This window comes from Corvus cornix, chromosome 19 (assembly GCF_000738735.6).
Source record: "Corvus cornix cornix isolate S_Up_H32 chromosome 19, ASM73873v5, whole genome shotgun sequence".
Lineage (NCBI taxonomy): Eukaryota > Metazoa > Chordata > Aves > Passeriformes > Corvidae > Corvus > Corvus cornix.
The window spans coordinates 9672117-9690389 of NC_046348.1; the positions used below are offsets into that span (position 1 = coordinate 9672117).

General features: G+C 49.0%; 1 protein-coding gene across 1 annotated transcript in view; it reads left to right on the plus strand.

Moving 5' to 3' along the window:
• Positions 1-17954, plus strand: part of AATF (apoptosis antagonizing transcription factor) — a 39061-nt gene extending 21107 nt beyond the window's left edge. The window contains exons 9-12 of the mRNA XM_039562971.1: positions 1532-1599; positions 2811-2891; positions 5852-5923; positions 15213-17954. Of these exons, the coding sequence (XP_039418905.1) occupies positions 1532-1599; positions 2811-2891; positions 5852-5923; positions 15213-15276 (285 nt within the window). The 3' untranslated portion in view covers positions 15277-17954. The remainder of the gene's footprint in view (positions 1-1531; positions 1600-2810; positions 2892-5851; positions 5924-15212) is intronic.
• The last annotated feature ends 319 nt before the right edge of the window (positions 17955-18273 follow it).

The following is an 18273-nucleotide window of genomic DNA, read 5'->3' on the forward strand; positions in this document are numbered from 1 at the left end:
GGAATCCTGGAATGGTCTGGGTTGGAAAAGACCTTAAAACTCATCTTTGTTCCACCCCATCATAGTCAGGGACACCTTCCACTGTCCCAGGCTGCTCCAAGCCCCAATGTCCAGCCTGGCCTTGGACACTGCCAGGGATCCAGGGGCAGCCCCAGCTGCTCTGGGCACCCTGTGCCAGGGCCTGCCCACCCTCCCAGGGAACAATTCCTTCCCAATATCCCACCCATCCCTGCCCTCTGGCACTGTTCTAACCAGTGTGGGCACAGCTGTAAGATCTTGGGGCACTCCTTGGTCTTTCAGTCTGGATTTGTGGAGATGTCCTGCTGCTGGTTCCCCAGGAGCACAGGGAATGCCTGTGACCATCTCCTGTGCCTCAGCACTTCCTCCGTGCCTCGTGCCACGAGCAGGATCAGAGGAGACAGCAAACACCCCTCACTGCTGGAGCAGGAGGAAACCACTCTCACCTCTGCACCACTTCTGGCTGCTGTTCCAAGCCTCACTCCCACCTTGCTTTTGACAGAATATTGACTGGAAACCAAGATCCCATTTCTGCTGAGCCTTAAGGGCAGCTGTTTACAGAGTGGCGGTGTTACACAGGTTTACTGTGTCGTATGTCTGTGTAACACTGGATTTGGATCTTGTATTTAGCTGCCAGAAGTGACTGTGATGAAGTGGCAGAGATAAACTGATAGATTGTGTGCCAGAAAGATGTTTGGAATCAATCAGATAAACAGGGCAGAGAAGTAGCTTGCTGTTTTCTAGTGATAATAAACCAGTGGCCTGGCTCCTAGAATTTTTAAATGTAATTGCTGCAGTAATAATCTCCAAAAACAAACAAGTAGGGAAAAAAAAACCAACAGTGGCAGGTTTTTAATTATGTTTGAATCACTCTTTTTTCTGGTAGTGTGAGGTATGCCTTGAAGGAGAGGAAAGCAAAAGCATCCTGCATCCTTTCTTCCCTGGCTTTCTGGAATTGCCTGGATTCTGGTTCCCAGTGGGTCTGTTTGGGGTGTTTCTGAGCTGAGGCAGTAACTTCACTGGTGGGTGAAATGTAGGCATCCATAAAGCAGTTTGTTCCCCTCACTTTTGGAGGGTTTATTTCTGTTCCTTGTGTTGATATCTTGGCAAATACCCAGGGCACAGCACACACGGTTTACAGTGAGTGGTGATAAACACACAGCACCAGTCAAGGATCCAGAAAGGCTGTTTACAACATTCTTTGGCTGCAGGAAGCGAAGAGGACAAACCTCAGCCCTCAGGCCACGCAAAGAAATAGAAAAGGCTGCCTGAGCATTCCTGCTGGAGCTATAGAAAGGATTTTGCTGTGCTGTTCCCGAGCGAGCAGCGCTGCCCAACTTCTGTTTGGGAAGTGTTTCAGTTCCCCCTGCCCTCCCCTTCCCCCAGGAGTGGGGGGGAGCCCTGTGGGGCTGAGCTTTTCCTGCAGATCTGCCCCTGTTAGGCCTCTTGCCCGTGGGAGCTGGATGCACAGCAGCCGTGCTTATTCCTGATGGGATTTTTGTCCTTCCTGCAGCTCCTGCGAGAACTGATAGAGCGTAAAACCACTTCTCTGGACCCCAACGACCAGGTGGCCATGGGCAGGTGAGTGGGAATGTCTGGAACATCACTGCCTTCATCCCAGCACTGCAGCCCAGCAGAGTGACCTGTGCCCTTCTAGTCCAGCTCATTGTAGAGGGCAAAGTACTGAGCTAATCTGGAAAAAGGCATTGTGGCATTAGTCAGGAAGCTCATCCTCTGTGACACACTCCTGAGGTATGTATGGATCACCCAGTCTGACTTTTAAGCTGTTTGTGATCCTCTGGAGATGTTTCCCCACTGGAAAGGCTTGGTGCAGGTGTTTCTGTCTCTCAGTGGTTCCTGCAGCACTAAGGGAATCAGGGAATCACAAAAGTGCCTGCCCGCTGCTGAAATTTGGCTTTTTCTCTTTATTAAGTCTGCTTTGCTGTTGTTTTAGAAGAACAAACCTTCTGACAGCAGTTGAAGCAATTGCTGTGTATCCCTGCTGTAAGAAAAGATGCTGTGCAATTAAAACAGTATCAGGGAATGTTTCCTGCACGCAGAAGTAAACTATAATTCCATGCAGGGGAGCTCTTATTTCTCTGTTTAATTCTAGAGTTAGAAAATAAAGAATCTTCCAAATGCTATTTTGGAAGCTTTTAGACTTCATGAGCAGTGTACAATGAAATAGCCACAGGCTCTGATTTAGAAAAGTGTAAAAGCCAAGGAGAGCTGGAAAAGCTGGAGTTGGGTTCTTCCCTGAAACAATTTTGTGGCAGGGGGGAGGTGTCTGTAGGGAGGGGAAGAAGATGCATCAGGAAGTTTTGTGATGGTGAAACAACTTTCCTCCTTGTAAAATATCACCCAAATTTTAGTGCAAAGTGTCAAATTTATTTTGTGTACGTCTGGAATATTATGGAAAGCTATTCACTATAATTTAACACGATATAGACAAAATTACATTTAAGTGGTGATTGCATTGTACATTTATCTGACTTCACAATAAAATAGATTACAGTAATTAAGATTATATTAAGATTGCAGTAATTGGATTTTGTTAGATTTTTTCCCTGATGCCGAGTTTTCATTGTATAAATCAGGTGAGATGACGCTCGTTTCAGTTTAAGAAAAAAAATATTTATAACCAGGAGAAGTTTTTCCCTGCTGGAAACTTCTGTGATTTGAGGAAGTTGTGTTTGAAAAGTGGAGCTTTTAATACACTTGGGGATCACAGAGTCTTTCTGGGAGTGTTTGGTGGCTCTGAAGTTGTGTCCCTCTTGTTCTGCATTCCCCAGGCAGTGGCTGGCCATCCAGAAGTTACGGAGCAAAATAAAGAAGAAAGTGGACAGAAAAGCCAGCAAAGGAAGGAGAATCCGGTGGGTGACACCTCCTGCAAGCACACACAAGTCCTGATTTTGCCAAAAAAAGCTCTGGGTGTGTTTTACCCCAGCTGGCCCTGAGGCCTCTTGGCTGATCTGTGATTTTTAGGGCATTTCTTGCTCTGGAGCAGCCAGTGGGGAATCCTGATGTTCCTGGAGCCTGGAATAAGGGCTTGGTGGATGCAGCCTTTGAGCACGCCCCAGTCAGTCTTGGCAAGAGAGTTTCTTGGTCTCAGGAAACACCAGAGAGGTGCTCAAATGTCCTGAAGCTGTTTGGGGCTGTAATTTCCAGCGAGAGCCAATAAACCCCTCTTGTGCAATTTATATTTCGCTGACTGAGGCATGGGCAGCAGCTCCCAGAGAAGATGTGCAGAAATACCTCAGGTAAATCTCTGTTTCCCACTGAGTGCCAGTCGGAATTTGGTGTCAGATCTCTCTTTATTGGTAACTCACATCACAGCTTCCTTTACCTCTGGATCATTTCCCTCCTGGATCACTCTTTTGGGTTGAACTTGGTGGAAGAATCTTCCCCGTGGAAAGGGAAGCAGCCTGGAGAGCAGGAGGTGTTTCCCCCCTTTGCAGAGCAGGTCTGAGTCTCCCTGAGTTCAGCATAATTTGTGGTGGAGGAGGGAGGATGCTGAAAAGCTGCTCTGCTTCCTGAAAAATCCACCACATTAACCATCCTTTGTGAGTAAACTATAAATCCTGAGTTTAGATGGCATCTGATAGAAAGTCAGTGGAGTCAGTCTGGGTCAGGCCTGGCATAGCAATTTTTAAGATAGATGTCATAAGATAATTTATTGAAAGAGGGAAGAGCTACTTTGTTGGCCTGAAAAGCCTATAATTATTGACTATCAATATTCTTTTCTGTCAGCATCACACATAATTGGATATATTCATGATTCAGTCAAAACTCCTGACAACATCACCCAACTGAGGCAGCCTCGTAAACCTCCAGGAATAATGGGGAAGTCTCTCCTTGTGTGCAATCTGTGCCTTCAGCAGTCCTGGGAGAGCAGCTCTCCCCTCCCCAGTCAGTTGCCTCTTATATCTGAGGTGCCTCTTTTTGCTTCTTTAAATAAAAGTTGTACTCACCCTGCAGGGGAAATACCAATAAAAGAAAAGAAGTCTCATTGTCTGTGGTTAGGATTAAGGTGCAGTTAAGCTCCCGTGTTTTTCAGAATAGGCCAGCAGAGCCCAAATAGGTATTTTTAAATAGTTGGTGCTTCCACTGACAGACTTGGTGTCACCCCAGGCAGATCCCTGACCCTCTGTTCTTCTTTCTCCTCTGAAACTGGGACAGCAGTGCTTCAGTTTGCTCTCATGAGGGACTTGGAGATCCTGGAGAGCCAAGTATTTCACACCAAGTTTCATCCTTAATTCTTCCTTTTTAGCAAAGGTTCAGTGTTACAGCCTGTTCAGATGCAATGTGCTGGTGTATGGTCGGGGCTGAGGATCTTCAGGTGCTTCCAGAAGCAGTCAGTCTTCCACTTGACACGAGGGAAATTTGGGCATTAAGAGGGGAAATAAGTTCATCCAAAAATCGAGCTGAAGTAACCTGGTAGAGGTTTCCCTCTGGAGGAGGGGCGTTTGCACACCTCTTTTGCACGTCAGTGTTTTCTGATCTGTGCTGCTGCAACGTGGGGTGTCTTTCTCTCCACTAAATGAAATATTTTACATCTGCTAGACTGAGGATTTCAAAGTCCTGATTTAAAAAGCAATCAGATGTGGACAAGCAGCTCGTGTCAGAGGAGGTACCTGAGTGGCCACGTGCCCGTGCCAGGCTGTCCCTCCAGGAGCCCTGCCCCGGGTGGATCCATGCTGGCTGTCCCCAGGGAGCTGCTGCAGAGCCCAGGCTGTGACCTGTTGTTTGTGGCTGCTCCTGACTCCAGGGCAGCTCCTTCCATTGGCAGTGACAAAGGCTGAGAGTGCAGAGAAGCCCTCGTGTGAGGCTGTGCCTGAAGAGCCTTCTGAAATGGGCTGTGAGCTCAGCATCCCCCAGGGAATGTTCCTGCACAGGCAAACAAAAGGGAGTGCAGAGGTGACAGAGTGGAAAGGTGATTCTGGGCAAATGCTAGTGAATCCTTTTGCCTGCTATTTGTCAAGCTCTAAAAATAGCAGCAGCCTGGATGAGACATCTCAGGCTGGGGCAGGCAGGCAGTGCACACACTCACCTGCGTTTGGAATCCCCTGCCCTTGGACACAGGGTTTAAAGCCTTTTCATTCAGAGGTTCTCAGTACCCTGTTAAATTTTATGTCAGGTCCTTCAGTATAAATCATGAAATCTCTGCAGGCTGCTGCCCAGGGTGCCAAATGGGGAGGGGATCCTCTCTGGAGGTGCAGGACAGCTTGCAGCAGTATTTTGGTGCTGAGAACATGCCCCATTCTCATCTCTGCACAGGTCTTTTCCTGTATCCTTTCCTTGTTTTTACCTGCTCCATTTGCAATTTACTCAGGGTGAGATTTTCCAGCTCTGGTTACGGCTCCAGGGTGGGATTTTGCTATCCCTTAGGGCCCTACATAGCTCAGAGCAGGGAAGGAGGGGTAGCAGATGGATGCTGGAGCAGGTGTGATGCTCCTGCTGCCTGCAGTGGGCACAGGTCCCAGCAGGTGATGAGGGTGGCAGCTGAGGGAGGGCTGGGAGGGAGGGGGTGTTTGTCTGTCTGACTCCTCGGGGTTGTCTGTCTGGGAGTCTGGTTAGGGGCTCACAGTTCATGGATGCTGCTGTCCTCTTCCTCGCTGGGATGAGAAAGGATTTGCTGTTTCTCAGTTCATTGGTAACACCTGATTGCTGCTGTTCTAAAAGGGAGGGGGAATTGCCAGCTCCAGCTGGTGACTCCATAGGGATCAGCCCCCAGGAAGAGCTTTGCCTTTGGGAGCTGGGCTGTTCCTGCTCAAGCAGCAGCATTTCCTTCTCATGAATAGTTCCTGATGTGTTCCCCTGCTGCTCCCCTCAGGTACCATGTCCACAGCAAGCTGGTGAGCTTCATGGCACCTATTGACCACTGCACAATGAATGATGATGCCAGGTGAGTAGGAGATTAATTATGTTTCTCAAATGGCTCCATGACAGCGTGGTATTGACCTGTTCTTCAGCCTGTCACCCTCTCCATTCCTTCTTATCAGTTCCCCATTTGTCACTGGCATCATAGCCTGGGTGTCTTGGTCACATCTGTCCTGGCAGCCTGGCTGAGCTTTCACTCTGTAATTACTGTAACACCAAACGAGAAGTTGTCATAAATCTCAGCACCTGCATTTTGATTCCTGCTTTAGAACTCCTCCAGTTTGGAAGTTTCCCGGTTTTATGGAATTAGTTTGGAAATACACAGTTAGGCTACCTGGTGTCTTCAGGTAGAATCAGAACTTAAAAAGAACTTGTCTTCTAACAGAACTGGCAACTTCTAAATTCTGGTTAATACGCATTTTCTTAGTGAATAACTTGAATAGTTCTCTCAAGATTCACTCAAGACTTTTATGTTGCTTGTGTTTATCTCTATTTAAAGAGTAAAGAATTTTATTGGAAGACTATAATGTTTAAATGTGGTAATTAGTGAAGAAAACAGCAGGGAAGTGTTGTGCATAGTTACCAGACAGCTCTCCCACATACCCACCCATATTTCTTCAGCAATACACTTTAAACCCCAATCTCCAAAAGCTGAGCTGTTTGTGGGAAGGAGCTGGAATAATTTCTCAGTGAATGGATGTAGAAAGCTTGAGAAACATCTTTCCCCTGGGTTGTGGAACATGTTTGTGCTTTGTGAGGGAGAGATGTCATTTGTCTGTTTGTGAAATGGAAACCAAATACCTGCTGCTCTTTTGCTGCTGCCTTTTGGGGGATTGCAGGGACTTACAGATGAGAAGTAAGATCTTCTGTGTCCATAGGACCTGTGCTGTTTCATCAGTGCATCTTTCTCAGTTCCTTTACTCTGGTTTTTTCCTCTCCTTTTTTTGTTTTTTTTTCAAGTGAGAACAAATCCCAGCTGCTCTGATTTTTCAGTGTTGTTTGGATCCTCTCACCACAAAAATAGATGTGGCAGGGTGAAGGCTGTTCCCCCAGCTGTGTAGTCCTCATGTTTAGCTTAAATTTGCCTCTGCTGTAATTTAGGACCATAATGTCTTTTCCTGTTCCAGGTGGGAGCAGATCCTTGCTTCCTCTTTGCAGCAGCCCTTGCACATTTGAGTGGGAATTCTTGTGAATTCTTTTTGGCTTCCTCCCCTGTTACACCATTTGTGTTTGCATCCAGACACAGAACACATCCAAAATGCTGCAGTGGGTGTCTGAAAATTGGGCCTTTTGTAGGTGTTTTGGTTCAGCTCTCCCCAGATGAAGAGATGTGCTGCTCTCAGTCATTTGTTTGAAAATGAAAGCCACTCTCTGGGGGTCACCTCACATTTCTGTTTAAAATCCCCCTGCCCTTGGCATGAGCCACAAGACCTCTGTCCAGCATACAGCTGGATCACACAAGGCAAGAAGAATTCAACATCTGCAGGTGAATTAAAAAGAGCAGGCCAGGGCTGTGTGCTGGAGAGGGAAGCAGCAATGGTGACAGCTTCCCTTTGTGGCAGAAGCAGGCAATTTTATTGTTTGCAAGTGTGAGTTACTGGGTTGAAAATGCACATATACACTTCACAGAGATGTGATTGTGCTCTGAGCCAGTTTTATTTTTTTCTGGTCAGGCTCTTAGAAGGCATGACCCCAAAATTAATACACCTCTGAACAACAGGGCACTGTGCTGTAGTGGGAGAGATTTCACAGTGCCAGTGAGCTGTGCATAAAATGGATGTAGAAACAGCTGGCAGAGCATTCCCTGAGTTCTACCAGTGGCTACAGGGGCAGGAAGACACCAGGAAAATGCCAGTGAATAAATAAATATGTGTCTGCAGATGTGGGTGGGCTTGGGGGTGGTGCAGAGTGCAGGGTGCCATGGTTCTGGTTCTTCCTTGGCAGTGCCCAGTCTGGGCAAACAGAAAATCCCTGTGAGGAGGAGCAGCCTGAGCCCTGCCAGGAGAAGGGGATGAGCAGTCACTCCAGATTTTACAGCCTGAATTCAAGGAGAGAAGCACACAAGTCAAATAACTGCCTTTGTCAACACCACTGCCACTTTGTGCCTCACTCTTGCTGCTGGTTGGGATAACAGCACTGGTGGAGGCAATTAATCTTCCCCTTGCCCATTTTCCAGGCACCCTAAGCATGGGCAGGGCTCTTTAACCTCGTGCTCACATATTTTATGTTGTAATGTGTGGGGCACTGGTGGCCTCCAGCCCTCCTCCTTTTTAACCCCTCTCTGGTAGTATTTTAAAACACACAGTGGGAAGTGATTTTTATGGTTACCTTGGGGTCTGTGTTTATAGACTTTAACACATTTATTGTCCTCTTGGGCCAAGGTTTTTCTAATCGGTCCAAGGTCGTTGCTGTGTAAATGGTCTGCCTTGGGACAAGGAACCCAAAGGCAAAGCTGGAAGTGTGGGCTGGGAGTTGTCCAGAGGAGAGGGCAGCTGTCTTGGGCAGGACAGGGTTGGTTGTGATTTCTCCTGGGTTTGAGGGTGGCATCATGTGGTTTCTCTTTCTTGGTTTTTCCCACCATCAGGATGTGGGATCCTTCAGTAGCACCTCGTGCAAAGAGCTGAGAGCAGGCCAGTCTCGTCTGCTTTGGGAAATGGGGCACAGGGAGGTGAAAGCCCCCATCTCCAAAGGCTTTTGAGCCCAGAGATCCTTGAGGCAAGAGCCTTAGGGAATTCCCAAAGATACCACACAGGACTGGGCTGGAGCTGAGGTTAAACCCAGACCTTCTGTGCAGTCATAGCCCTGAAAGCCTCCTCTTTTAGGAGTGTGTGTGCACTTGAAGAAAGCTCCTGTGGCAGGCTGATGTATTTATGGGCAAGCTGGGGCTCAGGATTCCCCCTGCAGACCTGCAGGCTGTGGGCAGGTGAGGTGTTGGGGTGGATCCAGTTCACAGCCCAGCTGTGAACAAGTCTGTGTTTTGGGAAGAGCTGTGTGTGGATTTGGGGTTTATCCTGTCTGTCTGTCAGCTGTGATACACAAATCCTCAGATCCCTGCACTGTCCACGTGCGAGAGGAACAGGGACTGAACACAGACACTGTACAGCAAGGGCTGGTATCAAATCACTGCCAAGTCTGGTGAACATCCTAATTTCACCTCTGGAGGACAGTAACTTGCAGGGAGAGACATCCTCTGAGGACACAGATGTTTGGTCCAAACACCTTTATCTCCCAAGACAACTCAGGTTATTCTGACAGGTAAAACAAGATTGTGCAAATATGCAACAATGATCTAATCAGCTGGAACAACAGCAATATTTTAACTGGCGCTACCTTTTAACAGCATCATTAAGGACTCTCATTACTCTTTTATTAGAGGCTCACTCTATTTCTTATCAGATTACAGAATGAACATAACTCATGGCACTGATTTGATCTCCTGTTAAAGAGGATTACAGCTTTGCATTAGCTGGGAGTGACACGGTTTATAATTTGCTGTTGATACACAGGCTGGCGGTGTCACACATGTGACCCCTCCCCACCCCCCCCGAGGGGAAGGACGCCCATACATCATCATTAAACATGGCACCCAGGGCTCTGCAGGAGCCAAAAGGAGCCTTTTCTGCAGGAAAGTCAGGCAGGACACGAGGGACACACTGGAATTCCAAAGGGGGATTTACAGCTGGGGGAAGATGGGGAAGTAGATCCCATTTTATATAGGTTGGTTTGTGCCTCAGCAAATGGATCCTCGTTAGGGAGGAGGAATTTGCATCTTTTATGAGATCAGAGGGAAGAAGATGGCTCTGATGGGGCTGTCAAACCACGCAGTGTCACCACAACGTGAGGCAGGAATCACTTCCTTAAATCCCACATGCAGGTGCAGGAAATGGCCCCACAGTCCCGATGGCCTCAGGTGTCCTGGGTGGCACAGGAGCCTCCAGCCCTCTGCTGCTCTTGCAGGAGCAGAGTGGTGCCTGCTGGGAGGCTGAATTAACACCCTGATTATCCAGCTGCCAGTGAGGTTTGGATTAGAGCCTTTTCCCTTGGATCCAGGCAGGCCTGGTGCATTTTCCCCATCAGCATTCTCCCTTCAGTGCAGTTGCTTTGTCACAGTGTGTCTTGCTGCAAGCAGAGGGGGGTACGTAGCAGGAAATCCTGGTATTAAAAGATTAATTTACTTATATGACATAAGAGTTTAATAAAAAAAAAATTAAAAAAAAAAAAGGTTGGTGAGATACCAGCCTTTAACTTGGCTCACTTTGTACTTGGGGTATTAAAGCACCATGAGAGCAGATTAATGGAGGAATTTGGGCTCGGCGATTGTCAATCCAGTGTGTTCACCACCACAGAGTTCCTGGGAGGAAGCAAAGCCCTTCCTGCTGGAGGAACTGAACCAGCAGCTCCTGTGCTGCACAGCACACACCCCAGTGACCCTGTTGGTGCAAGGAAAATGCCTCAGGTTCGTTTAGGCACAGCCTGCAAGAGAGGATGTCCTGCTTTGGGAAACAAAGGGAGTAGCAGGAGCATGGAGGGCAGTCTGGAACCAGAGGAAAAGCACATTATCCTGTGAAACTAAACCTGCTTGGATTGATCCCGAGGCACCACAGCTTTGGTATTGTAGAATCCCAGACTGGTTTGGGTTGGCAGGGACCTTAAAGCCCATCGAGTTCTACCCCTGCCATGGGTAGGGACACCTTCCACTCCAAGCCTCGTGCAACCTGGCCTTGAAATCTCTGCCCTTTGTGCCTGATTCTGTTTGTTTTATTTCAAATCCCCCCAGCCTGTGACTGGGTGAGCTCCTGGAGGTGCAGTGTAGCACCCCTGTCCTTCATCCAGGGCTGTTGGAAGGGCTGGTGCTGGAGCAGGGGCTGTGTGGGTTTAGCTGAAGTGTGACCCCACTGGTGGCACTGGGCTGGAATCATCGTGTCCCCACAGCTGATGTTTGACATCCCTGGCAGGAAGACAGGTGCCTCTGGTATGGAAATTTCCTTCTTAAAGGGGAAAAAAAATAACCTGTTAAGGGCTGTGAGATGATTTGTCGTTCTCCCTTTGTGAGACAATTTGTCTTCTCCTGCATCAAATCTGTTACGAAACAGGCAAGCTGTGAAAGAGGGAAATCGTCCTCGGAATATGAGGAACACAAAGAATGGTTCCCTCTGCACAGGGCACGTCCCAGCAGCATCCCAGAGCCTGCTCTGCTCAAATGCCCATCCCAAACCAGGGAAGGCACCATTTGATGGGTTTCCTGGGGAAATTGGGGCTGCTGGGACACAAGGCAGTGGAGCAGCGTGGAGGTGTCTGCACATCCCTGTGTTTTGCTAGGTCTCCACATCTTCTGTGCTTTGTGCTGCAAAAGCTCCTATGAAAATGGGATTGGGACCAAAATCAGGGTGAGAAAGGTTCCACCTCTGCTCCATTCCCGTGTCCTGAGCTCCAGGCTGGGCAGGAGGCTGAGTGCTGGTGGAGGGGATGTTGGAATTGGTGACAGGGACAGCAGGGATGGACCCCAGGGCTGGTCATGTCTGGGGACAGAGCCGTGAGCTCCATCTCCCTGCTGCCCCCCTCTCCTCACCCCATCCCCACATCCAGCCCCTCCAAACCTGCAGAAGAGTGCCTTTGCTTGGGGCCAGAAGCAGCTTTCTGAAATATTTATAAACCCTGTGCCTGCTCGCAGGGGGCAAACCCAGAGGTCACATGTCACCTCCCATAAATTAAAGCCGTGGGGCTAAAAGCTTTTGCAGAGGCACCAAGGACCCGATCCCAACCTGCCTGGGAGGGAGGGAATGGCAGGAGCCCTTTGTGAGCCCCCTTCAGGAGCTGGGTGGGCCATTGGGGCCGTCTGGCCAGGGATTTATGGCTGGAATTTCGGGAAGAGGGTGAGTGCCACCTCCTGGGGCTGCTCCTCTGCCCAGTGATCCCACACGGAGCAGGGAGTGTGTGCTGGGAGGTGTGGGAATGCACAGCAGATCCCACTTTGCTTTAGGGTTTGACTGGGAGCTGGGGCTGGTTCAGCCTTTGAGTAGAAGCTGAGAATAAATGGTCTCAGTTCCTGTTGCCTTCCTGCATTTTCCCACAGAAGGTGTGGAGCAGCAGTAGCTGGGATTTGGAGCGGGGTAAAATCCGCTGGGCACTGAGCACACCAGGCTCACCTGGAGCAGCTGTTCCTTTCATTTCATTTTTTTAAGATAAATACTCATTTTTATTGAGAAATTAAAGGCTTCAGCTTTTGTTTTATCTTCCTGGTACCTGCTCTGCTTGCTGGGCACTTTAATGTGAATTTCACACCACTGGACAAAACATTTCACAGATTATTCCAGGTTGGAAGGGACCCACATAGATCATGAAGTCCAGTTCTTCAGTGAATGATCCATGGACTGAACCCCCAAACCTGGTGCTCCCAGCATCCTGCTCTGCCCAGCTGAGCCAGTCTGCTACAGAGAGTTTTCCAGGGAAACCATCAGCCAACTTTGGTTTCCATCAGGAGTCTGTTTTCACGGGTTTCGTGTTCCATCTTCTTTTCCAGTTTTTGTGAATTAGAAATTCATAGTTCCCAGTGGAGGGTGGCAGTAGGAATGGGGATATACTCATTTCAGTAATGCTTGTGGCTTATTCTAAATTATCTTTTTTTGGGTAAGAGAAGAAGTAAAAGGTACTTGGGAAAAGGCAGAGAAATTGGTTGGAGGGTGTTTTTACTGAAGAGCGCAGCAGTGACTGGAGCACTGTTGCTATTTTAATAAAAAAAACCACCCTCCAGAAACTGAATTCTGAATTTCCCCCCTTAATATTGTTCTTCTGCTGGTTTACAGAACTATATTTAAAAAAAAGGAAATAACATGACTGTAATTACACAGAAGAGCCCAGCACTGGCTGGTCCCCCTCCCACATGAAGGCTCGTGCTTGGTTTCCCCTTTGGGTATTTGGTGCTGCTGCAAGGGGGCAGAGGAGATTCCTGGGGATCTGCTGGGAGTTCTTGTGGTTTATATTTTGATGCTTCATAGAGATTTATGAAATGTGCTGCAGCTATTAATATTCACCCAGGGCACTCCTCTCTCTGTTCTGTGCCTGTAAAACGTCTCTAGTAGCAATACCTGGGGTCTGGAGGGGGAGAGCCACTCTTAGCACCCCAGCTCACCACCTGGACTGGCTGTAGCTGCTTTTATTTAATATTTAAAAATAATATTGTTGCCCTGGAAGCAGCAGTGTTCAGGCAGGGAGGTGCCACGTGCCACCCCCTGCCTCTGGAAGAGATGCATAAATAATTAAGCCAAGGTACTCACACACACGTGTTTTATGGCAAATGGCTGTGTGGTTCCTGATCATTTTTTCCAGAAACAGGTTTTATGATAATACAGTAAAAATATTAAATTAGAAGATGCCTCACTAAGGGTGATAAAACCTTACTACAGTGGAAATAGGTAATTATCCCCTCTACAGCCTAAATGACAGTTTAAAAGAAATAAAAATGTTAGTGCTCATTACTTGCTTTTGTGGGTTGCAATAAAGGGTAAGTTAAATTTTAATTCAGGGAAGACCCCTGTATCGACCTGTTCTGGCTGTACCTGAGGTGGAAGTTGTGTTAATTACCCACTCAGGTTATTGCTCAGCACAGACCTCTTGGAGCTAAAGTCACCTTTCCCCCAGCTCCAGGTAGCACTGGGTGTCTCAACCCAGTGGCTCAAGTCTGATGTTTAATATCTGTGGGTGGAGGAGAGAAATTTTATATTTTTTTAACCAAAATCCAAGTTCATTATGCATAGCCTTAAGGGGGCTGAAAGTATTAAAATCTGCACTTACCCTGGTGAATTGAAACAGAGACAAGGTTAAACCTGGAGGATTGATGAGTTTTGCTCTCTGCATGGTTAAATCCTGCTGAGGGGAGAGGCTGGAAGAGAAAGGGAGCCTGGCTGATGAGGAGTGGGGGGGGAAAGGGTTGGGTTATTTTATATTTTATTTTCAGGGTGAAATATTTGCCCTGTTTTGGGGGTGCTGATTTTCCTCCTCCTGCTGTCACTGTGCCAGGGTGTCTGTCCCTGCCGTGCCATTATCCAGACAGACCCACTGGGATTTTGCTTCATCCCATTCTTTTTGCCAGCACCATTCCTGGGTGGATGAGGGAACCCCCCTGCCACCAAAACCTGGAGTTTCCATGTCACAGCCTGCCAGTGCCAGCAAACATTCCTCTGCCAGCAAGGACAGATTCTTCCTTGGAATCTCTTCAGGCCCTGCTTGCTTGAAAAATGGCTGTTTATTTAAAATCTGAGATTGGAGCAAATTCAGCATCGATCCCTGAACTCCTGTACCCGCAGGAGAGCATCAAACCCACAAAAATGAAGGCAAAACCCCAAGGAAGTTCCCTCTGGATTTCCCCAGATGCCTTTAGGGTGGTTTTTGAGGAAGGTGTGAGGCTGTTCCCTGTGGGCAGGGCAAAACCTCATCTGTCCATCCGGCACTGCTGGCACTGAGACTTCATTCCCTGGCTTCCTTGGGGGGTTTTCCTGCCATCACTGTTGAACACATGGAATTCCTCCTTTGGAAGCTGGCAGGGAACCCTCCCATGGAGGTGTCTGCAACCAGGGACAGGGCCCAAACCCAAAAATTGCTGTGCTTGGGAGGGAAAATCCCATCCGTGCACCCAGCACTCCCCTCCATGTGTGCAGCCCTTGACCAGAGGCTTTAGGAACTGCAGTTAGGGAAAATCCAGCTCTTCCCATGCCTTTTCCTCCATGCCCAGAAATTCCTGGTTTATAAGAATCCCTCCTTTCCCCCAGCTCACATTCTCTGGTTCTAAAATTAAAGATAAATAACACCAGCCCACTTTTTTTTCTTTTTTTTTTTAAAGAAAAATTCGCTCCTGTTATCAGAATTGCTGCACATGGGATATTAATTGGAATCTTGTTGCTGGGTCATTTTCATTGTTTTTCAAGTACTGTCCAAGAAAATGTATGAAAACTAAATTACAGCCCCACGTTGGCTGTGTGATTGAATCCTCCTCACGGCCCCGTACATCCTATTAAAATATTCAATCTTGTTTTCTTACTTGAAGAGCCTGTCTGTAAAGGGCAAACTTATAGAAGCCCTCATTCTCTGGAGATCCAATATCCAGCCACACTGGAATATTTCCATATTTCTGTCCTGCCTGGGACTGGGCTCACACAAGTTCCCCCCCTCTGCCTGTATTTATTAACAAAGATTCTCAAATGCATTTTTAATTACACGAGGCCTTTCCATTTGAAGGAGTGGAGGGTTTGTGGCAGCCTCTTGGCTTCCATTTTGACCTTGACAAGTAACTTTCCCCTCCCCACCTTTTTTTTCCCCAGGACGGAGCTTTATCGGTCGCTGTTCGGAAAAGTCACGAACGGAGAAGAAGCGGAGCAGAATTAGGATTGAGCTCCTGGTGTTCTCCCAGCTTCTCCTGCCCTCAGCTGCTCCCTCAGGCTGCCCAGGAGCAGAGCCAGCTCTCTCCAGCCTCTGGTTTGTCCCTAAAATCCTCCCAGAACCAGCAGCAAATCCTGCTAAATCAGAGGGAAGAGTGGGGCACACTGAGCCTGGCTGAACACTCCCTGTCCAGCCTGGAATGCTTCCTCCTAAAGACAATCCATTTTTAACTATTCCCTTTAAATTCCTGACCTTGATTTTGCAGCCTGGGCACAGTGTGGGGGGAGGGACACAATCCAGCCCTGCCTGCAGCTGGGTCCCCCACGGTTGTGTTGAAACCTTGGAGATTTGGGGGCTGGGGGGGCTCAGTGCCCTGTTCTGGTCCTTGGCTGCGTATTGGAAACGGGTGACTTCATTTTTCACCAGTCAGGAGGATTTAAATGTCATTTACATAATTAACATGGCCTTAAAACAGAGGAAAGGTGCTCCCGTGCAGGCACCAGAGCTCCCAGTTCACATTCTGGCTGTTGTTGAACACACACGGGGGTGTTTGCTGACCCTGACACGGGGATGTGCCGGGATGTCGCTGCTGTAGGAACATCCCAGCGACTTTTCCAGCCCAGCATCGATCCTGCACACACAATTCTTGCAGCTGCTCGTGACTCTGAGGCAGGGTCCCAGCACAGGACAGAGGTGACTCCTGGGAGGGGCTTGTGGGGTTTAGAGTAAATCCCTATAAAGGGAATCAATGAGAAATGGGGCTTCTCTGGTGTGACTGATCCGTGTGTTGGCCATGGCTTGTCCCGCAGAGTTGCCCTGTCCCTGGCTGGGGTTTGGGCACTCCAATTAAAGAGGTTTGTGAGCTGCTTGTCCCGGTGTGATCCGTGCAGGAACGGCCCCAGCGGGTCCCTCCCTGCCCCGTGGGAACGCGTCCTGGTTTCCTTCAGACGGCAAAGGGTGCCAGGTGAGGATTGACTCTGGGTGGAACAGCAGCATTTGTCAGGGATGGATAAATCTCTGTTCCCCGGCAGAGGAGCAGAGCTGCAGCTCCCAGGGAAGGGCATCGATTTCCCTTCCCTGCCCTCCCTCCTTCCCCAGCTCTCTGATCCAGGTGGAAAAGCACCCGGATTTCAGGATCCGCTGATGACCTTATGGCCATCATTTCAATGACCCCACGTCCAGCAGAGCCCGTCCCAGGCAAAGCCCCACCCAGGAGCTGTGGGGAGCAGGGTCCGTGGGCACAGGGAAGGGCTGGTGTTTGTCACCTGTGCCAGATGAGCATCCCTGGTCTGGTTCAGCTCAGCGTGGGCTGCTCCAGCAGCGTGGGCCTGCCCAGCTCTTGGTGCTGGTGTGACATTTCCCATGGAAAATCCCGGCGGTGTCACGTCCTGTCCCCGCCGGTTCCAGGGAGCGGAGGGTCCGTGCCCGTCCCAGCCCTGCGCTCATCTCAGCAGCGCCAACGCCGCCCTTTGGTCCCCAGGGCGGCACCGCGGGCTCTGAACCCGCCCTCCCCGGGATTTTGGGGCGGTGCGGGGCTGTGACAGCCCGGCCCTGCCCTGCTCGGGGCTGGGGGCTGCAGCTGTGCCACCCTCCCGGGTGACTCCTGTGTCCTCTGCAGCTCCGGGGCTCTCGGTGGCTTTTTCTGCTCCCGTTCTGGCTGCAGCGTTCAAAGGGTAACACGAACCGCTTTAAGTGTGATAACTTCTCGCCGGTATTGTTGGAGGAGATAAGAGCCCGAGCCGGGCTAAGCAGCGCTTTTGAATTCACTTATCAGTGGTTCAGCAGCCGCTCCCCCCTGTCCCTATCCCTGGCACCACCTGGGCCGTGGCGACACGGGGACAGTGTGGCCGGGGCAGGAGCCTTGCTCCAAGGGCAGCGCTCCTTCCCGGCAGGAAAAGGGCCCTTACCTGGATGTGGAGGTGCTGCAGGGAAAGTGCAGCCCCGAGGAGCAGCCACCGACTGCCCGGAGCGGCTCTGGCGGGGTGGTGGCACCTCGCAGAGCCTGGGGACAGCAGCACAGGGGCGACAAATCCTCACCAGCGTCCCCAGTCTGGCTCTGCTGCCCCAGTTCCTCTCCAGGGCGATGATGTCCAGCATGGGCACAGCTCCTGGAGTGCTCCTGGACACACAAATAAAGGTGATTTCCACTCAAGTTTTCCTAATGCTGCCAATTAACAGCGAGATCTTCCCTCCCCCCCCAGCCCCATAGAATATTAATTCTTTATTAATTCATGATACAGCTGCTAATTAGTACTTCCACAAATGGGCATTACACCTTTGCAAAACACTCGGAGGTGTTTTGGGGACTGGGCTGTGCAGAGGGAGGGACAGAGGGTTGTGTTAATCCTCTCCCCCCAACCCCGCCACAGCAAAGAATTTCAACTTTCAGACAAACAACTTCATTTACAAGTGTGTCTCTAATTAGCTGCAGAATTAGTAAAGCAGAGTTTTCCCCCCATAGATCGGCCAAACCCCCGGGGGAGGCTCTGGAATGGAGAGAATCGCATTTCCAATTATTTTGTTGAATTGCTAATTTAGTTATTGTGCCTGGCGTAATTGTGATGGGTATTGGGTGTGCAATTCAATTTGTTTTAAATATTTGTGGGAAGGCTGATCAGTAATGGAGCTGACCTATTTCATGGCCCAAATTGAGAGAAGAGACTAAAACAAAAAACAGCTACAAAGCCCCAGTTTGTCTCAGTTTTTATTTTGATGTCTCTCATCCCTCTTAAGACTGTTGATGCAACAAAAGGTTTACATTAAAAGATGATGGCACTTTGATCTTGGGCTTTGGAGGGCTTACAGCTTTGGTACATCTTTTCTTGGCATTTTAATGTGGAGATATTTTAGGCTAAAGAGTTTTAAACGTGATGCCCGAGTTCAGTAGGGTCTGTCCCCTCACCACCCCCCAAATTTTAACTATCATGGTTTGAGAAATACGAAAACTAAAAGTGTTGGAGTTGTGGTGGCTCACGTGGGCAAATTTAAATCTCACCTTTCAGG